At 44.1% G+C, this 21,650-nt stretch overlaps 2 protein-coding genes across 8 annotated transcripts in view; one reads left to right on the top strand and one right to left on the bottom strand.

Annotated features, from left to right (window-relative positions):
- Positions 1-1,104: 1,104 nt before the first annotated feature.
- polr2j (RNA polymerase II subunit J) lies at positions 1,105-17,649 on the top strand. Of its 2 annotated transcripts, XM_070857321.1 has the most exons (5): positions 1,105-1,208; positions 2,942-3,031; positions 7,932-8,106; positions 11,568-11,647; positions 16,678-17,649. In XM_070857321.1, exons 1-4 carry the CDS (start codon positions 1,156-1,158, stop codon positions 11,601-11,603), a joined length of 354 nt encoding a protein of 117 aa, XP_070713422.1. In that variant the 5' UTR covers positions 1,105-1,155; the 3' UTR covers positions 11,604-11,647; positions 16,678-17,649. The 2 variants fall into 2 exon arrangements, with proteins under 2 accessions (XP_070713422.1, XP_070713421.1); XM_070857320.1 differs by lacking the exon at positions 16,678-17,649 and having other exon boundaries at positions 11,568-11,744.
- Positions 16,653-21,650, bottom strand: part of LOC139226496 (general transcription factor II-I-like) — a 208,328-nt gene continuing 203,330 nt past the window's right edge. For 5 of the 6 annotated variants that reach the window (XM_070857313.1, XM_070857316.1, XM_070857318.1 and 2 more), the window contains 3 exons: positions 20,888-20,916; positions 20,554-20,730; positions 16,653-16,950 (listed from right to left, as the gene is read on the bottom strand). In XM_070857313.1, coding sequence (XP_070713414.1) covers positions 16,889-16,950; positions 20,554-20,730; positions 20,888-20,916 — 268 coding nt within the window. In that variant the 3' untranslated portion in view covers positions 16,653-16,888. Of the gene's footprint in view, positions 16,951-19,610; positions 19,689-20,553; positions 20,731-20,887; positions 20,917-21,650 lie in introns of all 6 variants that reach the window. The other variant, XM_070857315.1, reaches the window with a different exon arrangement.

The raw sequence follows: 21,650 nt of genomic DNA, 5'->3' as shown, positions 1-21,650 counted from the left end.
CTGGTTGGTTCCGCAACGTACTGTTCAAGGAAACTATCCAGGATACACTCTATGAACTCCTCTTCAGGGCTACCCTGGCCAATTTGCTTTGTCCAATCAATATGAAGATTAAAATCGGCCATTATTATTGCCGTTCCTTCATTCCATGCCTCCATTACTTCTTGATTTATACTCCGTCCAACAGTGTAGCTACTGTTAGGGGACCTATAGACTATGCCCACCAGCGACTTTTTCCCATTATTATTCCTTATACCCAAACTGATTCAACATCTTGATCCTCTGAGCCAATATAGTTTCTTACTAACGCACTGAACCCACCTTTATTAACAGAGCTACCCCACCTTCTTTTCCGTTCTGTCTGTCCTTCTGAATTGTCAAATACTCCTGAATATTTACTTCTTAGTCCTGGTCACCTTGTAACCACGTCTCTGAAATGGCTAACAGATCATACCCATTTGTATCTATTTGTGCCGTCAGCTCATCTATTTTGTTACGAATGCTACCTGCATTTAAACAGGGAGCTTTTAAATTAGTTTTTTTTTACCCTTTTTTCGTGCTTGTTTCCTCTGTCCTTCAAACTCATTTTCTACATTTTTGCTTTCTAATTCCAGCTTTACTCCCCTCCCTACTGAATCTATTCTCAGGTTCCCTTCCCCCTGCCAAGCTAGTTCAAACCTCCCGCGAGGATATTGGTCCCGGCTCTGTTGAGGTGCAACCCATCCGACTTGTACAGGTCCCAGCTCCCCCAGAAGTGGCCCCAATGCTTCAGGAGTCTAAAGCCCTCCCTCCTGCACCATCTCTCCAGCCACTGAAGACCTCTGTCATGTCTCCCTTAAGTCCTTTTTACTCCACCATAAATACGTTTACTCTCTTGAGCATTTCTTCACATCACTTCCTGGACACACTTCTCTGACAAAATGAGGGAATTAAGAGCAAAAGGTGGAATGAAAAGTGAAGTCGCTGTTTTCCTTATTTCCAGCGGGTGGCACTGTTCTCGGAGTATCCATTGTGGCGACGCTGCTCTCAGAGTAACCAGGCGGCGGCGCTGTTCCCGGAGTAACCAGGCGGCGGCGCTGTGACCGCTCTCACTGCGGTTGCCGTGGACCTGGGAGCCCCTCTTGCGTCTGCTGCGGTCTTGTTGTCTGTTGTGAGGAGATGAACGCGCCGCCGGCCTTCGAGAGTTTTCTGTTGTTCGAGGGAGAGAAAAAGTGAGCGGTCCGGGGGCCGGGCCTGGCCTGGCCGGGGGAAGCGGGGCCCGGGAGTGGATGGGGGAGAGGGAAGCGGGGCCTGGCCGAGGGGAGCCCGGGGGTGAGGGGACTCTGGGTGAAGGGGGGTTTGGGCCCCGGGTGTGCAGGTGTCCGCAGGCTGCGCCGGGCCCGGGATTTCCACCCGCCCCGACCCCCAGTACCGGCGGCAGGCCCGGGGGGGGGAGATGCTGCTCCCCCATTGACTGAGCTGACGGCCTCCCGCACTGTCTACGTATCCCTGCATCCCCTCAGTGTGCAAACATCTATCGGTCTGTGTGGTGTCCATCTGTTACATGCCCAGAAAGGCAATTCCCATTCCAGCCCCAGCAAGGGGAATGGAGCAGAGGGCAAGTGCAGGACACCTGAGAAAGGAGGAGGGGGCAAGTTGGGAGTATTGCAATGGTTAAGTGTTAAGTCACAAATGTCATCCGCCGTGATATGACAGAGGTAAACTATTTCTCCTCGTCCTCCTGGACCTGTCCGCAGCCTTTGACACGGTTTCCTCCAACGCCTCGCCAGCTGGGTGGGACTGCACTCGCCTGATTCCATTCTTATCTATCTAATCGTAGCCAGCGAATCCTGCAACGGCTTCTCTTCCCGCCCCGCATCGTTACCTCCGGTGTCCCCCAAGGATCTATCCTTGGTTGCCTCCTATTTCTCATCGACATGCTGCCCCTTGGCGAAATCATCCGAAAACACAGCGTCAGTTTCCACCTATCTCTACTCTCCAGCCCCACAACCCACCGAGATATCTGTGCTTTTCTAATTCTGATGACAACCAGCTCGACCTCATCACCACTTCTTTCGACCTCTCTCCATGGTCTCTAAATTATTAGACTGCTTGACTAACATCCAGCACTGGATGAGCAGAAATTTCATCCCAGCTAAATATTGGGAAGGCCGAAGCCATTGTCTTTGGACCCTAGCCACTGACTCCTCACTCTCCCTGGCCACTGTCTGAGGCTGAACCAGACTGTTTGCAACATTTGTGCATTACTTTAATCTCGCCTAAGGCAGAGCGAGTTACCAGTAGGCAAGACTTTGTTTGGTTCAGTTTGTAAGCTGCTTTATTCCACAGTAGGCAAAACATACTGAACACCAAGTGCAATGAGACACACTCGGTACAATCAGTCTAACTTCTGTTCGCATGCTATTACAAAAATAAAGAACAAGCATATTCTAGGCCAGTTAGGTGGGCCCTTGACTTGATGTAAAGTTATGAACTCTCCTTGACCAAGGCAGAGGTTCTCCTGGTGGCTGCCTGACTCTTTGATGCCTGTGTCCTGATCAAAAGAGTTTGTCAACACTAAGATGCTGGATGTTGCTAATGAATGGGCCATTGGGATCTGTGCAAAAACAGCTGCATTTAAATAGTCTCTCTTCTACCTATGGATGGCCATAAAACACTTGTGTCCCAGAAACCTGACCACAGAATTCTGAACCATGACTCCGCAATGGCTCAGTTGCAGAGCTGCCCAACAGTGGCGTCTTTTAAAGAGCATTTGCCAGGTAATTTACTACCTGGGAAATATTCCCTTTAATAACATATTCCTTTCCAGTATTATCTTCAGCCTTGTATTCTGTTCTCCAACTGCTGCTGTTCCAGTGGGTATTGTGGTGTGTTCTGTCTGCAGCTATTCTCTGGCTGTGAGGTGGTTTCTACTACAGGTATCATAATTTTCCTTTCTCTTTAGGATAACAATAACAAAGGACACAAAAGTGCCAAATGCCTGCCTGTTCACCATTAACAAGGAGGACCACACCCTGGGTAACACTATCCGATCGTAAGTGTCCAGCTTCAGCACTTGATGCTATTCCATTCTAACTAATACAAAAGCAAAATATTGCGGATGCTGGAAATCTGAAATAAAAACAGTTCTGACGAAAGGGCATCGACCTGAAATGTTAACTCTGTTTCTCTCTCCATAGATGCTGCCTGACCCGCTGAGTATTTCCAGCATTTTCTGCTTTTATTTCCGATTTCCTGCATCCGCAGTATTTTGCTTTTGTACAAACCCATCTTGTGTCCTTGAGTGCCATGTTCATGTTTATAGAGCTATACCTAGTGTAAGTAGCAAGTATCTACTAGTGAAAAAGTAAGCACCGATTGTGCGTTCCAAAGAATAGTTTATAGAGCAAACTAACTGCGTATTAAAATTGAGTGTCCAGTGAAACTGGACTGTTCCACTCCCGGTTAGATTCTGGTTGTTAGCTCTTACACTGACTGCTTAGGACAGTCAGCAAAAGGGCATTTGGAAAGAGGAAACTGGGACCCTGTTGAGCAGCAACGATTTCCCTGCACTTGCCAGTGCTGGGACCACCAGTATGCCCTACCCACTGCGGAGGAGCTGGGGAGGTGGACAGCCTATCACCTGAATGGACGACTGGAGTTTTTTTTCAATTTACTCTTACTCCCACTATGGGTTAGTGGCCACCACCCAATATTTTAATGAACTGTAGCCCAGCATGAGTTAGCGCAAGTTTTTATTCCATTCTAACTAAGCTCTAGTGATGGGTTCCTGGCCTTTTTTCTCACCCACCCCCTTCCCTAAATTCCTCCCACCAAGGCTGGACTGACATGTGCGGAGAGACTGGATTGGCTGGGCCTTTATTCACTGGAGTTTAGAAGAATGAGAGGGGATCTCATAGAAACATATAAAATTCTGACGGGACTGGACAGGTTAGATGCAGGAAGAATGTTCCTGATGTTGGGGAAGTCCAGAATCAGGGGACACAGTCTAAGGATAAGGGGTAGGCCATTTAGGTCTGAAATGAGGAGAAACTTCTTCACTCAGAGAGTTGTTAACCTGTGGAATTCTCTACCACAGAAAGTTGCCAGTTCATTGGATATATTCAAGAAGGAGTTAGATATGGCCCTTACGGCTAAAGGAATCAAGGGGTATGGAGAGAAAGCAGGAAAGGGGTACTGAGGTGAATGATCAGCCATGATCTTATTGAATGGTGGTGCAGGCTCGAAGGGCCGAATGGACTACTCCTGCACCTATTTTCTATGTTTCCTGGTCTGTTTGGCTTGGTTATTGTTGCACCTTGATGGGCCGTTCTATCTTCCCAGAAACCATCTATGCCCACTTGGCCTACTTTCAGCTGCTCTTCTTGCTCAGTTATTACTGTTCGTGCTGAGAACTTGTATCTTCTTGATATGGTGAAATGGCCCCCTTGAAATGTGAACAGGTAACTGTGGGGTACTGGCTGCTGATACTGTGGCTGTGCTTGGTTGAGACATATACCATGAGATGTGGGCTCATCCTCACCCCCCACCACATTCACCAAAAGGAGACCCCAACCTAGATCACACACCAGCAAACCCCACTCATCCAATTCACAGACAGCCCCCCTGACCCACCACCTCCCATGTCGCAGGGCTGCCTCAGTCAAGGAAAGAGCTTGATGCTGTGAACTCTGAACACAATGTACTGCACTCTAAGGGATCAATTTTGGCCATGAGTTGCTCCATTTTTTTTTGGAGTAACCTTTTACTGGCGTAACTTAATAATCTCCAGTTTCCCCAATCAATTGCACCAACGTAACTCACTTTGTTTTTTTTAGGTTATTTTTTTTTTTGCAAGAGGGGGCGTTACCAGCCACCTATGCCAGTTCTGCCCATTTAGGCAACTTTGGCTAGCTAATAGTTACTCCATTTCTACTTAGGCCACTGTATGTGGCCACTTGAGAAAACCCTTGCAAAGAGTTAAAGAAATCGGCGCAGGTAGGTACATCGGAGGCCATTTGGTCTTGGCTAGGGGCGGGAAGCGGAGAGGACCTGCACCTAAACCAACCAAGTCTTACCTGTAGCAATGTTTGCAAATAAAAACTACTAACGATTCAATAAGAAATAAAAAATTAAAGTCCTACCTTCATCTTCAAATTCGGCCTGGGAAGGCAGTGGGCCGACTGGTGCGGGAGGCCACTCAGCCTGGGCTAGGGGCGGGACAACGCACCGGGAGGCCACTCGGCCTGGGCTAGGGGCGGGACAACGCACCGGGAGGCCACTCAGCCTGGGCTAGGGGCAGGACAACGCACCGGGAGGCCACTCGGCCTGGGCTAGGGGCGGGCAGGAGAACTGATAGTGCTCCTGCCTGCAGGTGATTTATATCAGTTCTCCTGCCCTTAGCCCAAAAAAGGAGGCAGAATAAATGCAGAGAATTTTACCTAAAGGAGCTCAGCAACACAGGGAGGAAGAACATTGCAACGCTCTGAAACTGACAAAGAGACCTACATCAATTGGGACTGTTGCAGATTCGCAGTGCTACCGCTCATGCGCGGACATCACCAGCAGACTCCACTGCGCATGCGCAGACGTCCCGGCACCTTTTCCAGCGTAGAACGCAGGCTCCACCTCTGACTCAACTGGCCACGCTGTGCGACTGCAGTGAAGACGCTGGACAGCGGCCAAAGTTGCAACATTTTCTTTCGGCGCACCTCAGAACATAAATAAGCGGTGCAACTCTGGTAAGTGTGCCGAAAAACGGGCTCGGCCAAAATTGAGGCCTCGGAGCCTCAGTGTACCATGCATTCATTGCAAGATGTAATGGGTCATAACCCAAGAAAGCCCACAAGTCTACTGAATACTACAAAAAATGTCTTGCAGGTTCTAAAATATCTACTGTGCAGAGCAAGTCTATGTGACATGGGCAGTTTATTGACTAATATTTGCTGCTCAGTATACATGTCATAGCTAGTAAATGTTCTACTACACTCTTCACATTTAGTTGTAATCTAGAATACCAAAGCTGCATTACCTAAAGTTACTGGATTACCTCAAGCCACTGGAGAAATACCACCAACGATGTCTCTGCAAGATCCTACAAATCCCCTGGGAGGACAGACGCACCAACGTTAGCGTCCTCCTCCAGGCCAACATCCCCAGCATTGAAGCACTAACCACACTTGATCAGCTCCACTGAGCAGGCCACATTGTCCGCACGCCAGACACGAGACTTCCAAAGCAAGTGCTCTACTCGGAACTCCTTCATGGCAAACGATCCAAAGGTGGACAGAGGAAACATTACAAGGACACCCTCAAAGCCTCCCTGATAAATTGCAACATCCCCACCGACACCTGGGTGTCCCTGGCCAAAGACCGCCCTAAGTGGAGGAAGTGCATCCGGGAGGGCGCCGAGTCTCATCGTCAAGTGCATGCAGAAGACAAACGCAGGCAGCGTAAAAAATGTGCGGCAAACCAGTCCCACCCACCCCTTCCCTCAACGACTATCTGTCCCACCTGTGACAGAGACTGTGGTTCTGGTATTGGACTGTTCAGCCACCTAAGGACTCATTTTAAGAGTGGAAGCAAGTCTTCCTCAATTCTGAGGGACTGCCTATGATGATGACCTAAAGTTACTTCACATAAAGATTTTAATGTCTTTCATGCAAGGGTTAAATGTATTGTGCTAGGTAGCTATACCTGGTCACTACTGAGGTTTGAAGCCTTTGGTGTCTCTTGACCCGTATTCCTGACCATAAATGGATAGTGACACCCCCCCCCCCCGCCCAGCAACCCCCTTGTTGGACTGTTTGGAGCTGCTTGCTGACCGAGCTGAACACTTATGCAAGCTGGGTGGGTCTGTGATGAGTTGTGGTGAAGATAACTTAGCCACTAATATTCCTTCTGCAAGGTAACCTATACTGACCAGATGAGAGGGTGGTTTATACTGAAAGTAATTATTACCCCTGCCCCCCCCCTCTCTCTTTAACATTGGAAAAAGCTGTTTTACAAGTTGCCGATTTATATTTATTGGGCTTGCATTTTATGCATTTTTTGCATAGAAGTATTACATGAACTCGGGTAATTATTTAAAATGAGTAGTTACACAAGTACAATTAGTACATGGAACAAACTTTACAGACATGGTGGTGGAGACAACGTGAACAAGGAGCGATTTCCCACTAGAATTCTGCATAGAACAAATGGAAAATATGGTACATGAGTGTACGAGATACCTATCTGTAGAGGCCTTCCATTGTCGGGGAGTGACTTTTATACTAGTGTGGTTTATGTAACACACTAAAGTCATGTCATTAACTTGGGCAGCAGTTTGATTCTGTAAATAAGCAGCCTGAAAAATGCCCATTTACAGCAGTGCTGCGCTGATGGTCAACAGAAAGTGTTACACTTTGTAAGGAAAAGTGCTGAAAAGATTTACAAGAATGGTTCCAGAGATGAGGGACTTCAATTACGTGGATAGACTGGGGAAGCTGGGGCTGTTCTCCTTGGAGCAGAGAAGGTTGAGAGGAGATTTGATAGAGGATTTCAAAATCATGAAGAGTCTAGATAGAGCTAAACTGTTCCCATTGACTGAAGGGTTGAGAACCAGAGGACACAGATTTAAGGTGATTGGCAGAAGAACCAAAGGCGACATGAGGAAAAACTTTTACGCAGCGAGTGGTTAGGATCTGTAGTGCACTGCCTAAAAGGGTGGTGGAGGCAGATTCAATTGTGGCTTTTAAAAGGGAATTGGATAAGTACCTGAAGGAAAAAAAAATGCAGGGCTACGGGTAAAGGGCGGGGGAGTGGGACTCGCTGAGGTGCTCTTGCAGAGAGCTGGCACGGGCTCGACGGGCCGAATGACCACCACCTGCCCTGTAACCATTCTAAGTGAGGGATTTTGGGGGAAAGTTACCTTTGATTACGAGACGTGTTTGACATCCTGTTTTGTTTTACAGGCAGTTGCTGAAAGACCCTCAGGTGTTATTTGCAGGTTACAAGGTACCCCATCCTCTGGAACATAAAATTGTTATCCGTGTGCAGACCACTCCCGACTACAGTCCGCAGGAAGCCTTTACAAACGCCATCACTGATCTGATCAGTGAGCTATCGCTGCTGGAGGAACGGTTCCGGGTAAGTTTGTGAATAGCGATTTCGAGGCACTGGTGCTGAAAAATAAACTCTTAATCTTGGAAGATAAAGCAAGCTGTTTTGGGTGTTTCAGTAAATTGGAAATCTATCATTGTGCGGCTGAGGCAATGCGTTAGTTTGGAGCACCATCCTTTCATCCCAGCCTGTCATGCCTGGATGAGTGTCGTGTGAGTGTGTGTACAAGGACAAAAATCTATACAAATTGACAGGCAGTCTCACTTGGACACCACGGGACTTCACACAGATGTACTAAATGTGCTCTTTATAGTTTAGGGATAATGCGTATTATTGGAACAGTATAAAGGGAGTTTACTGTTTAACCAGCTCATGTACCTGACCTGAGAGTGCCATGTCCACCCCCTTGACCTTGCCATCTCGTCAACCACTTATCTGTAACCACTTGTATCCCACATTCCCCCCCTCCTAACCTCACTTCCTTCTGTATCTGCAGTGGAAATAACTCATCAACTCACTAACAACTATACTTTTAAACTCCGAACTTTAGTCTTTAGTTGGTCACAAAGCACAAGAACAGGAGTAGGCCATTCAGCCCCTTGAGCCTATTCCGCCATTCAATTAGATCATGGCTGATCTGTACCTCTACTTCATTCACCCGCCTTTGCTCCATATCCCTTGATACACTTGCCTAACAAAAAATTGATCTCAGTCTTAAAGATTTCATTGACCCAACATCCAGTCATTTTGAGGTGGATGACCTCCCATGTTTCTACTACCCATTGTGTGAAACATGCGTCCTGATAGTTACTTCTAAATGGGCAAGATTTCATTTTAAGGTTATACCCTTTGTTATCAGAGGAAATTGTTTTTTTTGTATCTACCCTATCCAATCCCTTTTATCATTTTATAAGCCTTGATTAGATCTCCCTGTAATTTTCTAAACTTAAGCAAATACAAGCCAAGTTTATCTAACCTGCTCTCATAATTTAATCCTTTGTCATTCTGGTAAGTTTGTGCTGTACCCACTCCCAGGCCAGTATGTCCTTCCTTGAATGCGGTGCGTGTAACTGAACGCAACACAGCAGAGCGGGCCTGACCATGGCTGTATACAACTGAATTGTAACTTCATCCCCCTTGTATTCCAGTCCCCTTGACATAAAAACCATTTCATTAGCCATTTTACTTGCTTTTTGTACCTGTGCACTAGTTTTTTTTTGTGATTTATGTATATGGACACCCAAATCCCTTTGTTCCTCCATAGTTCAGTCTCACCATTTTAGAAAATATTTTGATTTGTCTTGCTCAGATCCAAGGTGGATCACCTCATATTTCCCCACATTGAACTGCATCAGCCAGTTTTGCCCAGTCTGTCTGTCCCTTTCAAACTTCCTACTCCCATCTGCACAATCTGAACATAGTGTCATCTGAACATAGTGGATATACAACACTCTACCTTCATCGAAGTATTTAATATATATGGTGAAAAGCTAAGGCCCCAGTACAGATCCCTGGGTAATACATCTTGCCACTTCCTGCTAATCAGAGTACATTTCCATTATCCCTACTCTCTGTCTCCTACCTCTCAGCCAATTGCCAACCCATGTAACAAGGATACCTCTGCAAGTTGTCAATTTGCTCAACCACTTTCGTCAATTTTGATGCCCTTGTACCCAGAAAAATCTTCACTCGCTCCCATTCTGGTTGTTTCCCTGGTGTGGCCCCCATCTTCATGAGACTTGAGCTATTTGCAGCACAATTTGTTTAGCCATCTGTCATCAGATCTGGCTGGGTCACCTCTAGTCTTACTGGGCCTCACTCACTCTGCTAAAACCGCCCCACTATTCCAGGATCATCCTGGAGAGAGATAAGCCCAGATTTCTTTTCTCCACTACAGATTGTCTCTTTAACTCACTCCCGCTTGCACCAACAAATCACTAAGATGAAGACCATTTGTTCAGGTGCCTCATTTTCTGCCCACCAAGCCAAACCTCCTTGTTGGCTTCCTAGCCTTAACCCTAGCCCTGAACCCGTGTCTCGTTTCTCTCCCATCTTCCCTCTCCGAACACACTTGTCCATGAGATCTATCTCCTACTCCCATGACCCCATTTCCATTAAACTGTTGACCATCCAAATTCTCTTCCTGGCCTCCATGCTAGCTAACGCAAATGGTTCCGTCGCTTTTGATTCCTTCCCCCTCCATTACAAAATTGCTATCATCAACTCCTTCCTCAAATAACCCACCAGCGACCCTCTGTCCTTGCGAGCTACAGCTCCATCTCCATTTTAAAGATCGTGTTGTCACCGCTGAAATCTATGCGTTTCCTGCAACTCCTGTCATAATTTCATCAATCAGGCTTCCACAGCTCTGACATGGCCTTACCATCGCAAATGACTAATAGCGCATTATCTCTCCTTGTCCTCGACCTCACTGCAGCATTTGACACGGTCCTGCACCAATTCCTCTGCTTCGTTGCCAGCTCAGGACTGCCCCTCACTTGGTTCCAGTCGTAGCCTAGAGCATTTCCAGCAATGGCTTCTCTATTAGTACTCTACTCTGGCGAGTTCTTGAAGTCGCCATATTGTTGAGATGTCAGGCAGAAGATGCGTACCTCTTGTCGGAGGTAGGAGCTGTGTTAGTCCTTGCTATCTCCTGCTGATTGGCCAGTGTCAGCGGGCTTGGGGCAAGTTGTGGTGTTGGCTGAGAATATAAATATCCATCCCTCTTGCTTACTGTGTTTCTATGATTTGTAGTGGGTTCAACAAAGTGAATGTGTAGTCTTTTGATATCATTTGACATGACTTGTACATCCGGTGACTGATCTGTTAAGTCCTATATTCTGTAGCAAATTCTGGACAGATGTCTGGGAATAATTGGTTTGTGACTGGTAGAATTGTTTTGCTGTTGTCTAGACTCCATTTAACTTACATTAAGTGTTGTGGAGTCTACTGAGCTGTACAGGCCTCTCTTTGAGTTGAATTTAAAAAAAAAAGTTTATCCTCACCAGTTTGTTTCCAAAACTCATTAATTTCCCATGTAGTGAGTATTTTTAGCTACACACTCAATAGTTCAGCGGGTCAATGCACCATGTGATGAAATCTAACATGGTCCCAGGTTAAATCTCTGGTCTGTTGTGAGGTTGTGATCTTGTGGGAGTAGAAGGGGCTACAGTTGTCCTCAGAACCTCCAAAGGGAGCAAAAACAAAAATCAGCCGGTGTACGTGATTGCTACGTTTGTTGACACTACCTGGAAGAATGTGCGCATGGTGCCCACAAAATCAGTCTCCGATGACTCCAGTGTCTGCTATCGCCCAGCACCTTCAGAAGAAACTCTAATGTTTTGCCTTTGATCTGGTTCCATATGGAGCTCTTGGTCTTGTTTATGAAACTTTGGGAAGTGTTATTTCCCCCCCCCCCCCCCCCCACTGCTGTTTCACTGATCAAAATGGCTTGATCAAAAAAAGTTATATTTTATCTTTTATTCCAGGTTGCCATTAAAGATAAACAAGAAGGAATTGAATGAGAAGTTGCTACCTCTTGAATACCATTATAGGTCAGAGACCTCCTGTATGTATTTGATGTATTTTTTTAAAATATAGAATCATTGTTTCACTGAAATGTTGTTTATTGATAAAATAAAGCTTTGACTCAATTTAAAAAAGCAGTTCTCATCGTGACTATTCTGGAGGTTTTATGCACAGCGATATTGAAAGACTTGCATTATAAGCACCTTTCATGACCGCAGGACATTATGAAGTGCTTTACAGCCATATTTTTGAAGTGTATTACACTGGTAATGTATGGAAATCCAACAGCCAATTTGCACATGTAGCAATTAAATACATGACCAGATAGTCTGTTTTAGGGGTAAATGTTGACCAGGACAACTTCCCCTGCTATTTTAATAACCAGGAATGGAAGTCTTTCCTCATAGGATTTTCAAATTTTGTAACAACCTGGATGGGAGACTGTATCTTGATACACTTAGTCTTTGCTTAGGTCAGTGTCCCTTAGACCTGAGGGAGTATAGTTCAGTGGTGGGCAAAATGCAGCCTGCCAGTGGATTCAATACGCCCCCGCCCAAGGCCTGGCAGGAGGCAGCACCAAAAACAGGTAGGGCAAATTGAATCTACTATTTGATGTATCAATGTGTCGGTCTCTGTTCCATGGAGCAGCTGCCAGATTTCCAGTCTCACTGTTCCCCCATCCCCTCCTGTATCCAAGCTCTGGTTTAGCAGTTGTAGCTGGCTATTGCATAAATGGGGCTCAACCATCAAAATGGCTGTCCTTTCATAGAGCGCATTGGACAGGCAGCACCATTGCACAGGTCACCCGAAGTCTACCCTGAATGAAAATCAGCCCCAAAAAGTGTAAGCTCAACAATCTCAATGTCAGCTGCAAGAGTATGTACTTTCAATTCTTGATGTGGTAGTTGCAATGGAGCCGTTCTTGGAAAATGAGCATGATCTGTGGTGTTCAATGTACTTGGGAAGCCAATCATAGTTTCAATAGGGTTCAGTTACACATTTCCAAATATCAAATCTACCACATTCAGTGCATCCCACTGGCAAAAACATGATGAAAGTTTGGAAATCAGTGCTGAATTTGATTGTTTTCAATGCAGAGGACCATACTGGATTACGATAAAAATTGTGACAAGATTGTCTTCCACATTACAAGTTGCCTTATCCTCTTCAATGCACATCTTAAAATGAGAGAAACGGTAGTCATGTGTATAGGTTTCTTCATGCACCTCCAGTTTATTCTCAGTCACCATATGAAGAGATTACTGCTTTACTATCAGATCACATGCCAAATGTCAGAATTAAAGCAATTGTGATCAGAGTAGCTCTAACATCAGTAAGGATCAGAACAAAACTATTGCAAGGAGAAATTTGCTTGCATTGTATTTGGAAAGAGGGGGGGGAATTTTAGCTAAACGAAACTAATGAGATTGGATCAGTCCCTTGTTTTACACCCCGCCCAATTTCACTTTCCATGGAAATCAGTGTAAAGTAAAATGGAGAGTCAATTCAATTCCATTAGGTGGGTTAGGTTCAAATTACCTCCAAGTCGGAACTAGGACAACTGCTAAAAATGGCCAAAAGGAAAATAAAATAACTGGAAACAGCCTGAGCAGTTCTGCAGCATGAATGCCCAAATAGGAAGCTATATGCTTTTTAACCTCAAACCATTTACCTATAAAGTACATCTCTAATTATCAACAGCAAGCTGCACGATCATTTATTGGAATATGATTGTTTAAATGAGAGTTTAGCACAAGAACTACCGGCATTTATTTTACAAATATAGTATTTTCTAAAACCCTTAAGTTTTCTTTTTAGTCTGTTACTTTTTGTCGCATCTTTTTTTCTCTAGGCCCCACACATAACCAATGCATTCTCAGCTGAGAGAAAAGGTGGGCAACTTGCTCCATTTTACTGTGACCCCTGATGTCTCACCCTCCAAATTGACTTCCTTGTGGACATGCTCGTTTTCTGTTGACCCCCTCTTTCTGCCTGTCAGCCGGGTGGAGATTAAGGACTTGGTGTGTGAGGCACCAATAGGCATCAATCCACCTCCCACTATTCTTTGTTGAACTGACATGCCATGCCACCAGACTCCGTTAATTATTTCTTGTTCTTCAGTTTTTTGAAGCAGAAAGTGTCCATAAAAGCTACTTGTGCTACAGAAAACCTGAGCCAAACAGCCCCATAGACTTTCAGCATAACATATCAATCAATTGATCAATCATTTAGTAATGGAAGATTGTACTATTTTGCACTACATTTTGTGCATTTACGATAGTATCTGACCACTATCTGAATGTGTTTATAAACTATTGGGAGTGTCAAATTAGGAGTGATGCTCAACACAAGTTGGATTGTTTCAAATTTACTAATGTAACATTTTGCTTTCACCATTGTGTGGGTCCCTTTAAATTTTCAGTGTGGTATCTCTTCCAGCGGCAGGAGCTGGTGAGCGGCCTGCGCAGGGCCACGCAATTGGTGCACGACCTTAGGGGGCCATTTTCTTTTGCGGCTCTCGGCAGCGCACCAAAACTTAAATGGCCCCCCAGCCCAAATAATTGCCCACCCCTGGCATAGCTGGTGAAAAACTGGTTTAGCCAAACAGCATTAGCTCTGGCTGGATCACCTCAAGTCCCTGGACCATCTGCCAAAAATGTTCATTACTCCAGAGTCATTCTGGTGAACAAAGCCAACAGGAACCCAAGTAAATTATTTGCAGATAACTATACAAATTAAGTTTCGGTGCTTACAGAACATGTACTTACTGGAGAATAAATAAACGTGACTAGGTATGGGAGCTGGCCCTCGTCACACCCAGTTTGGACGGAGGAAAGGCAGCAGCAACTCTACATGCAAACATTTTACCCTATTATAGGTGAAACAAAAATAACCCTACATGCTATAGGAATTTGATTGGTTTTTGGTGAATTTAAGCCAATTAGGATGTGTGCAACAGGTACAGGTACCACCCCATGTGAAATTCCAAGCTACATCTTTTCCCCACTAGCAGTGTTTTCTAACAGTTAACCAAATTTGTATCCATATAAATGTAGACCACAACCCAACAGCGAGGTACTTTGAATGCCACATCATAACCCAACCACTTTCTTTTCTCCAATCTTTGGCAGAGACATCAAACACAGTGAAGAACTTTTAGCTGATGCAGAAGTACAGAACATATTCAAATTTAACTTCCCAGTATGTTCGTTCCTCAGCACATAAAAGTAGACTATAATTTGTGGAAAATCCAAAATGAGGATTCCCCTCTACTGTGGTTGACAGGGCCCTCGAATGGATCTGTCCCATTTCCCGCATCTGCCCTCATCCCGTCCTCACAGAACCAAGATAGGATTCCCCTTCCACCTCAGCAGCCTTCACATTCAACAGATCATTAGCGCCACGTGATGTCACCACCAAACACATCTTCCCCTCTTCTTCACTTTTAGCATTCTGAAGGGACTGTTCCCTCCACAACATCCCCACTTCCTTTCCAATGGTACCTTCCTGTACAAGTGCAGGAGATGCAACCCCTGCCCTTACACCTCCTCCCCAACGTCCAGGCCCCCCAAGCACACCTTCCAGCGATTTACTTGTACTTTCGATTTAGTATACTGCATTCTCTACTCACGATGCAGTCTCCTCTACAGACCAAACACAGATTGGGCGGCCACTTAGTTGAACACCTCCATTCAGTCTGCAACTGTCCCTAAGCTTCTGCTCACTCGCCATTTTAATTCTCTGTCCCACTCAGACCTGTCTTTGACCTTTTAATGAAGCTCAACAGACGCTCAAGGCACAGAATTCAACAATTTCAGATCATTCAGCCCATTTTTTTCTCTCCAGATGCTATTGCTATCTGCAGCTCCTCTAGACCCATCTTTTGTTTCTCTACTTGGCCCATGACCACCCTCTTTAGCCTTGCATCATCATCCCTTTTGTCATTTAAAAGACTCCTGCCTTCCACCCAAACACAGGCCTTCCCTTTTGTTCCTTCCCTTTCTTGGCTTCTGTACTTGCTTAAAAACAATTAGAAAAAAGTTAACGACCTGAAACATTTTTAACTCGGTTTCGCTTTCCACAAATGTTGTCTGACCCGAGTATTTACAGCATTTTGTTTTTATCCCTTCAAGTGGTGTTTGAATGTTTATTTAATTGGCGTAACAGTTTGAAGACCAAGTGACATGTGACATCATTTTGTACTATATATCTTTTTTTTTATATATTGAATTTTAATGTCATCCAAACAGGAGAAAAACATTGGGATACAATCCCTTTCAGTTTGACACTAAATTGGGGCCACAATTAATGTGATCAATATAAAGTGCGCACACTCTCCCTGTAGAGACAGATCCCACTTACCCAAATCCAGAAAGCTTGGATGCAAGTTGTTTAGACATACAGCTGGTGTTCAACCAGCTAAGTCCAAGATTTACTGCACCAATAGGCTACCCACCCAAGAACAACTTACATATTAGGGCATTAGCTTACAGGGTTATCTGGAGTAACGAGAGAAGAATCCAAGCTCTCATTAATGAGATATGGAAGAGTAGAGCACCAATGAGCCAGGCTGACTGTCTCATTCATCAATGCTTTATAATAACACGTCATTTATTTTGGGAGGTGGAATAAATGCCATTTTCGCCATGCGCTGGGAAACCTGTATTCAAACCCAGGCCTCATCTTCCAAACTTTCCCCTTCCCGACAGTGAGTTACTTGACTAGGGAGGGTCATCCCTCTTCATCTACAGAGTACAACAGACTGTGGACATTGCTAGAATTAAATTGCTCCCTCCCACCATCTCAAAGGATTATACAAATCGCAAAACCCTGGAAATAACAAAAAGGGAGAAAATATTTAAACTGTCTATAAGTTGGTTTAAGTTCTTGTGTTCATTGTTCTAGGTACACCATATATAGCTTTTGGGGTCAACAATTCAATACAATAATTAAATGCCTATAGCATTGGAAAGTGTCATAAGAGACAGATCATCAGTTTTACTGAACCAAACATTCCACACATGGTGCCACCAATACAAACCAAGTATTTTTTTCTTCACTTTAATAAAGGTATTCTGGTTTGACAAGTCAGATGTACAGAACACTCCCTCAACCAACAGAGAGACAAAATTTGGTGAATTTCACAGAAGCAATTTATCTTGTGCTGATAAAAAAAAAGAAAAAATTCTTTCCAATGGTACAAAAAGGTCTGGATATAAGCAAACATTTTTCCTATGTTGTACAGTTATAATACAGAGCTGATGTCCAAGCTTTCTGAAGCTCACACCTCCACACTGGATGATTCTGGAGGCTGGGATTTCTCCTGCAGACTGACATCACGTCCTGCAAGTTTGAGGGAAAACAAAATTAGTAATGCTGTACTCAATACAGGGGTGAGGAAACTTCTGCATTGGTACAGTTCATACCAAGGCTTACATTTTAGAAATTTAAACAAAATAAAAAGGACCCCAAACCAGAAAAATTGCCAAGATCAGAAGTAGTAATAGTAGAAGCAGAGCAAAAGGGAAAGTGAGAAGCAAGCTGCCACTGAGGGGGAAATAATCACCATCTCCTACTGCCCCATCAGTCAAGCGCATAATCAATATTCTCTTACTCAGAAATTGTATCAGCAAATAAGCTTAAATTTATAATTCTTGAATTATATGATTGGAGAATGTAAATTGAAAACTTTGGAAAGGATAAGTAGTTTTCCTTCTTAAACTGAATTTGCTCTCATTTTTTTTAAGATCAAGCTGGTGATGAGGCCATCAATTTCAACTAGCTAACTTGAGGCCTCAAGTAATTTTTTTAGCCAATTCTCACCAGTAGATTCTCAGGTTTTTTTCCAGGTGGTGAGTCAATCAAAAATTCCCTCTTGAATTGGAAAGAAAAAATTCCCAGTTCCCATTTTTTCTTGCAAAAGTTAGGCCTGAAGATGCCTCGGGAGTCACATCTGTGAAGTCAGCACCACGTTCTCTGATATACCGTCATCTCTACATCCCATTTTTGTCAGGGAGAGAAACAAATGCTATGTAATTTAATTTTTTTTTAAATAAAGAGGACCTGGATCATCTTTAGGTACTGCTGTGAGGACTATATTCTTTATGCTAAAGCAAATGACAGGCTTGCACTTTTCATTAAGTATGGCGTAAGGACAATAGTGCACTGACCATACTCTCAAGTCCCCTCAAGATTGAGGCCATCAAAGGCTGACTCAGGCCACACATCGAGGTGTTGTTTATTAAAAATAAAATCATTACTGTTCCCCTGTGCACAATCTCCACTTTTAGGGTCCAAGTTTCCACACGATAAAAAAACGGGCACCCATCCGAGCTGGGCGCCCGTTTTTCGCGCCTAAAAAAAAAATCGCGATTCTGGAGCGTTCTGCAGCTCCTTGTTTGCCTGGCGTGGCGCCCAGGGGGGCGGAGCCTACACTCGCGCCGATTTTGTAAGTGGGAGGGGGCGGGTACTATTTAAAATTAGTTTTTTCCTGCCGGCAACGCTGCGCGTTGAAGCATTCGCGCACACGCAGTGTGAAAAAAACATTGGCACTCGGCCATTTTTGTAGTTCTTTGTAGCTGTTTAATTTTTTTTAACTTTTTCTAAATATAAAAGCACATTGCCATCAGCACATCCAGCCTTCTCACTGTCTCTCCCCTCCCCTCCCCCCCCCCCCCCCCCCGCGGGAAAGACTCTCTCCTCTCTTTCCTCCTCCGCCCCCCCCCCCCCCCCCCCGCGGGAAAGAACGGGCGCCTCCTCTCTTTCCCCCCTCCCCACCCCTCACCCCCGCGGGAAGAACGGATGCCTCAGGCTGACTGCAGCATTCTCCGTGTCTTCACACAGGTAGGAAGATGGTTTATTTAATCTTTTCTTTGCTTATAAATGTTTATTCAGATTGGATTTATTTGTAGAAGTATAAATAAGGATTTATTGTAGAATTTAATGACTTCCCTTCCCCCTCCTCGTTCTGGACGCCTAATTTGTAACCTGCGCCTGATTTTTTAATGTGTAGAACAGGTTTTTTCAGTTCTACAAAAATCTTCACTTGCTCCATTCTAACTTAGTTTGGAGTACGTTTTCACTGTGGAAATTTTGAAATCAGGCGTCAGTGGCCGGACACGCCCCCTTTTGAAGAAAAAATTCTGTTCCAAAGTAGAACTGTTCTACCTGACTAGAACTGCAGAAAAAAAAATGTGGAGAATTGCGATTTCTAAGATAGTCCGTTCTCCACCAGTTGCTCCTAAAAATCAGGCGCAAATCATGTGGAAACTTGGGCCCTTAATGTCAATTTTTAATATCCCACCACCATTGTGGCAGGTACGTGGATGGAGCCACAAGCAGAAGTTCTGCAATCTTGCTTTTAAAACACTCCACAGGTGTTTGATGGTGAGCCCCATAAAAGTGATATTTGTGAACTGTGGAAATAATTGTGCTGTGTCATTTAGTTTGACTATACTTTTAAATTCATCATTTGTTTTGAGTTTTAACAAGGTTTAAAAATAATGCTTATCTCATCTCTGAATTTACCCGGGATTTTTGGGGCCCAGTTTTTCTTCCTCATCAAGAAAAATAATTGAGGAAAAATTGGGCGGGGGGAGAGGGGGAATCGGATTTTAATAATCCTTAAAGATAACGAAGGGAGCAGGTTATGCTAGTACTGCTATTGGACACTTTACAATGCAAGTTTATTGAAATCTACACATTATTTTTCATATATAATCAGTTTTACACTACACTGCTAAAATGTAAGCTGCAACTTTTAGTTCTGCCGTACATGTTTTAATAAAAATACGGTTAATTTAGGATAATGAAAATCAGAGCATGCAGAGTTTAAGTGGAATAAATTAAGTGCACTTTAAGAAAAGAACAGGCCATTTTATAGAGGTGGCAGTGATAGTGATAAATATATCACAGGGTAATCCTATCAAAGACATTGATGGCAGAGAGGAACCACTAAGTGTTTAATGAGCTGGCTGCAGAAGCCCACTAAAAGCTAAACTTACTGCACTCTATGAGTTCCTACTACCATGTTGAGTTTGGTTCTTCTTTTATTTTAGGCAGTTCTTGTGTTTGAGGTGTATCTGGTAGAACAGAAACCAAACAAATTCAATGAATCACAGTAATGAAATCAGGTTGGTTTGATCAGAAAAGATAGTGATGCAGGATGCCTGCATCGACTTCCTAGCGGAGACATGGTTCTTTAATTTTATATCCTCCAACATTGTAGATCAGATCTTACTCCAATCACATCGATCTGACACAAATGACCAACTGAGTCATTTAGAAACATACATGTGTTCAGGCACATGTGCCGAGTAGAAAGCAACTGGAACTGGGCCTTTAAAAAAAGTATATGATTTCACTTCGGAGCCCGTTTGTAACCAGGGCCAGGAGATAAAATGAGTCACTCTGTTCACTAAAATTAGCAAAGTCAGTACAAGTGTAAAAAGGTTTTCTTTCTTTATATTCAAAACAATTGTTTTGCTAAAATGGCAAGAAGGAAAATACAAAGTTTATATTTCACTGACAGCTGAGGAAGTTAATGAACACAATTTATACCCAGTTTTGCTTAGATTTGAAACCAGGCAGCAGACAGATAATGACTCCAGCCAGTGGGGAACCATCCATTCTCTGATTTCTCTCTCACACAGCTGCATTTTGGATTTAAATCAGCTTCAAATCAATGTAATGTAAATAGGACATCAGGACTTCTGCTAGAGCTGTCTCACCACAGTTCATGGAAGTTACTTCCAAGCCCACAGACATTTGCAGAGAAGGACTCTATATTAATGATTGTGAAGCAAGCCTCAAGTACTGTATTATGACACTTTCATTAAGAGTTATACATTTTTGGATACTGATGCCCTTCACTGTGTGTGAAGCCAAGTGGAGTGGCTCCAGAAAGTGATTTGTGCTTCAAATCAATGTGTTGAACAGTATACTCACCATGTGCTGCTGGTGCAAGTGATACCTGTGGCACAGCCGGTAGCACTGGTGTTGGTACCACAGATGCATGAGGTACCAGTGGGACAACCGGTATCACCAATACAGGTGTTGTTACTGGTGCTGCAGATGGCACTGCTGATGCAGCTGGTGCTTCTGTTCCACTTTGTTCAGCTAACTCTGCAAAGTGAAGGAAATGAGAGTGAGTCAGTTAAGCACTGGTCTTTGAGGGGCTAATGATTCAACATAAAATCTACTTATACACATACACACACACACACATACTGTATTATTATACACATTGAAATCTCATTCCAGTGGTACTTTTTCCACTTACGGTTATTAATCAGGAGTCCTGGAAAAGGTCTGTGGGTGGGGAAAAAAAAGCAATGTAATTTTAAAAAATCATATACAAAAAAAAACTTCAAACATTTCCTCATCTCATTTTTTTTAAGTTATTTTCTCTAAATACATTCTTGGCCTGCTCCCAAATCACTGTCAAGGTTATCCATTTTGATGGCAAAAACACAAAGGCAGATTATTATCTGAATGGCGGCAGATTAGGAAAAGGGGAGGTGCAACGAGACCTAGGTGTTATGGTACATCAGTCACTGAAAGTTGGCATGCAGGAACAGCAGGCGGTGAAGGCGGCAAATGGTATGTTGGCTTTCATAGCTGGGGGATTTGAATATAGGAGCAGGGAGGTCTTACTGCAGTTGTACAGGGCCTCGGTGAGGCCTCACCTTGAATATTTGGTCTCCTAATCTGAGGAAGGACGTTCTTCCTATTGAGGGAGTGCAGCGAAGGTTCACCAGACTGATTCCCGGGATGGGCAGGACCGACATATGAGGAGAGACTGGATTGACTGGGGCCTGTATTCACTGGAATTTAGAAGGATGAGAGGGGATCTCATAGAAACATATAACATTCTGATGGGACTGGACAAGTTAGATGCAGGAAGAATGTTCCCGATCTTGAGAAGTCCAGAACCAGGGGACATAGTCTAAGGGTAAGGGGTAAGTCATTTAGGACTGAGATGAGGAGAAACTTCTTCAGTCAGAGAGTTGTTAACTTGTGGAATTCTCTACCGCAGAGTGTTG

Source organism: Pristiophorus japonicus, chromosome 16 (assembly GCF_044704955.1).
Source record: "Pristiophorus japonicus isolate sPriJap1 chromosome 16, sPriJap1.hap1, whole genome shotgun sequence".
Classification (NCBI taxonomy): domain Eukaryota; kingdom Metazoa; phylum Chordata; class Chondrichthyes; family Pristiophoridae; genus Pristiophorus; species Pristiophorus japonicus.
The sequence above is the reverse complement of the archived record's forward strand: the minus strand, read 5'-3'. Positions and strand labels throughout refer to the sequence as shown.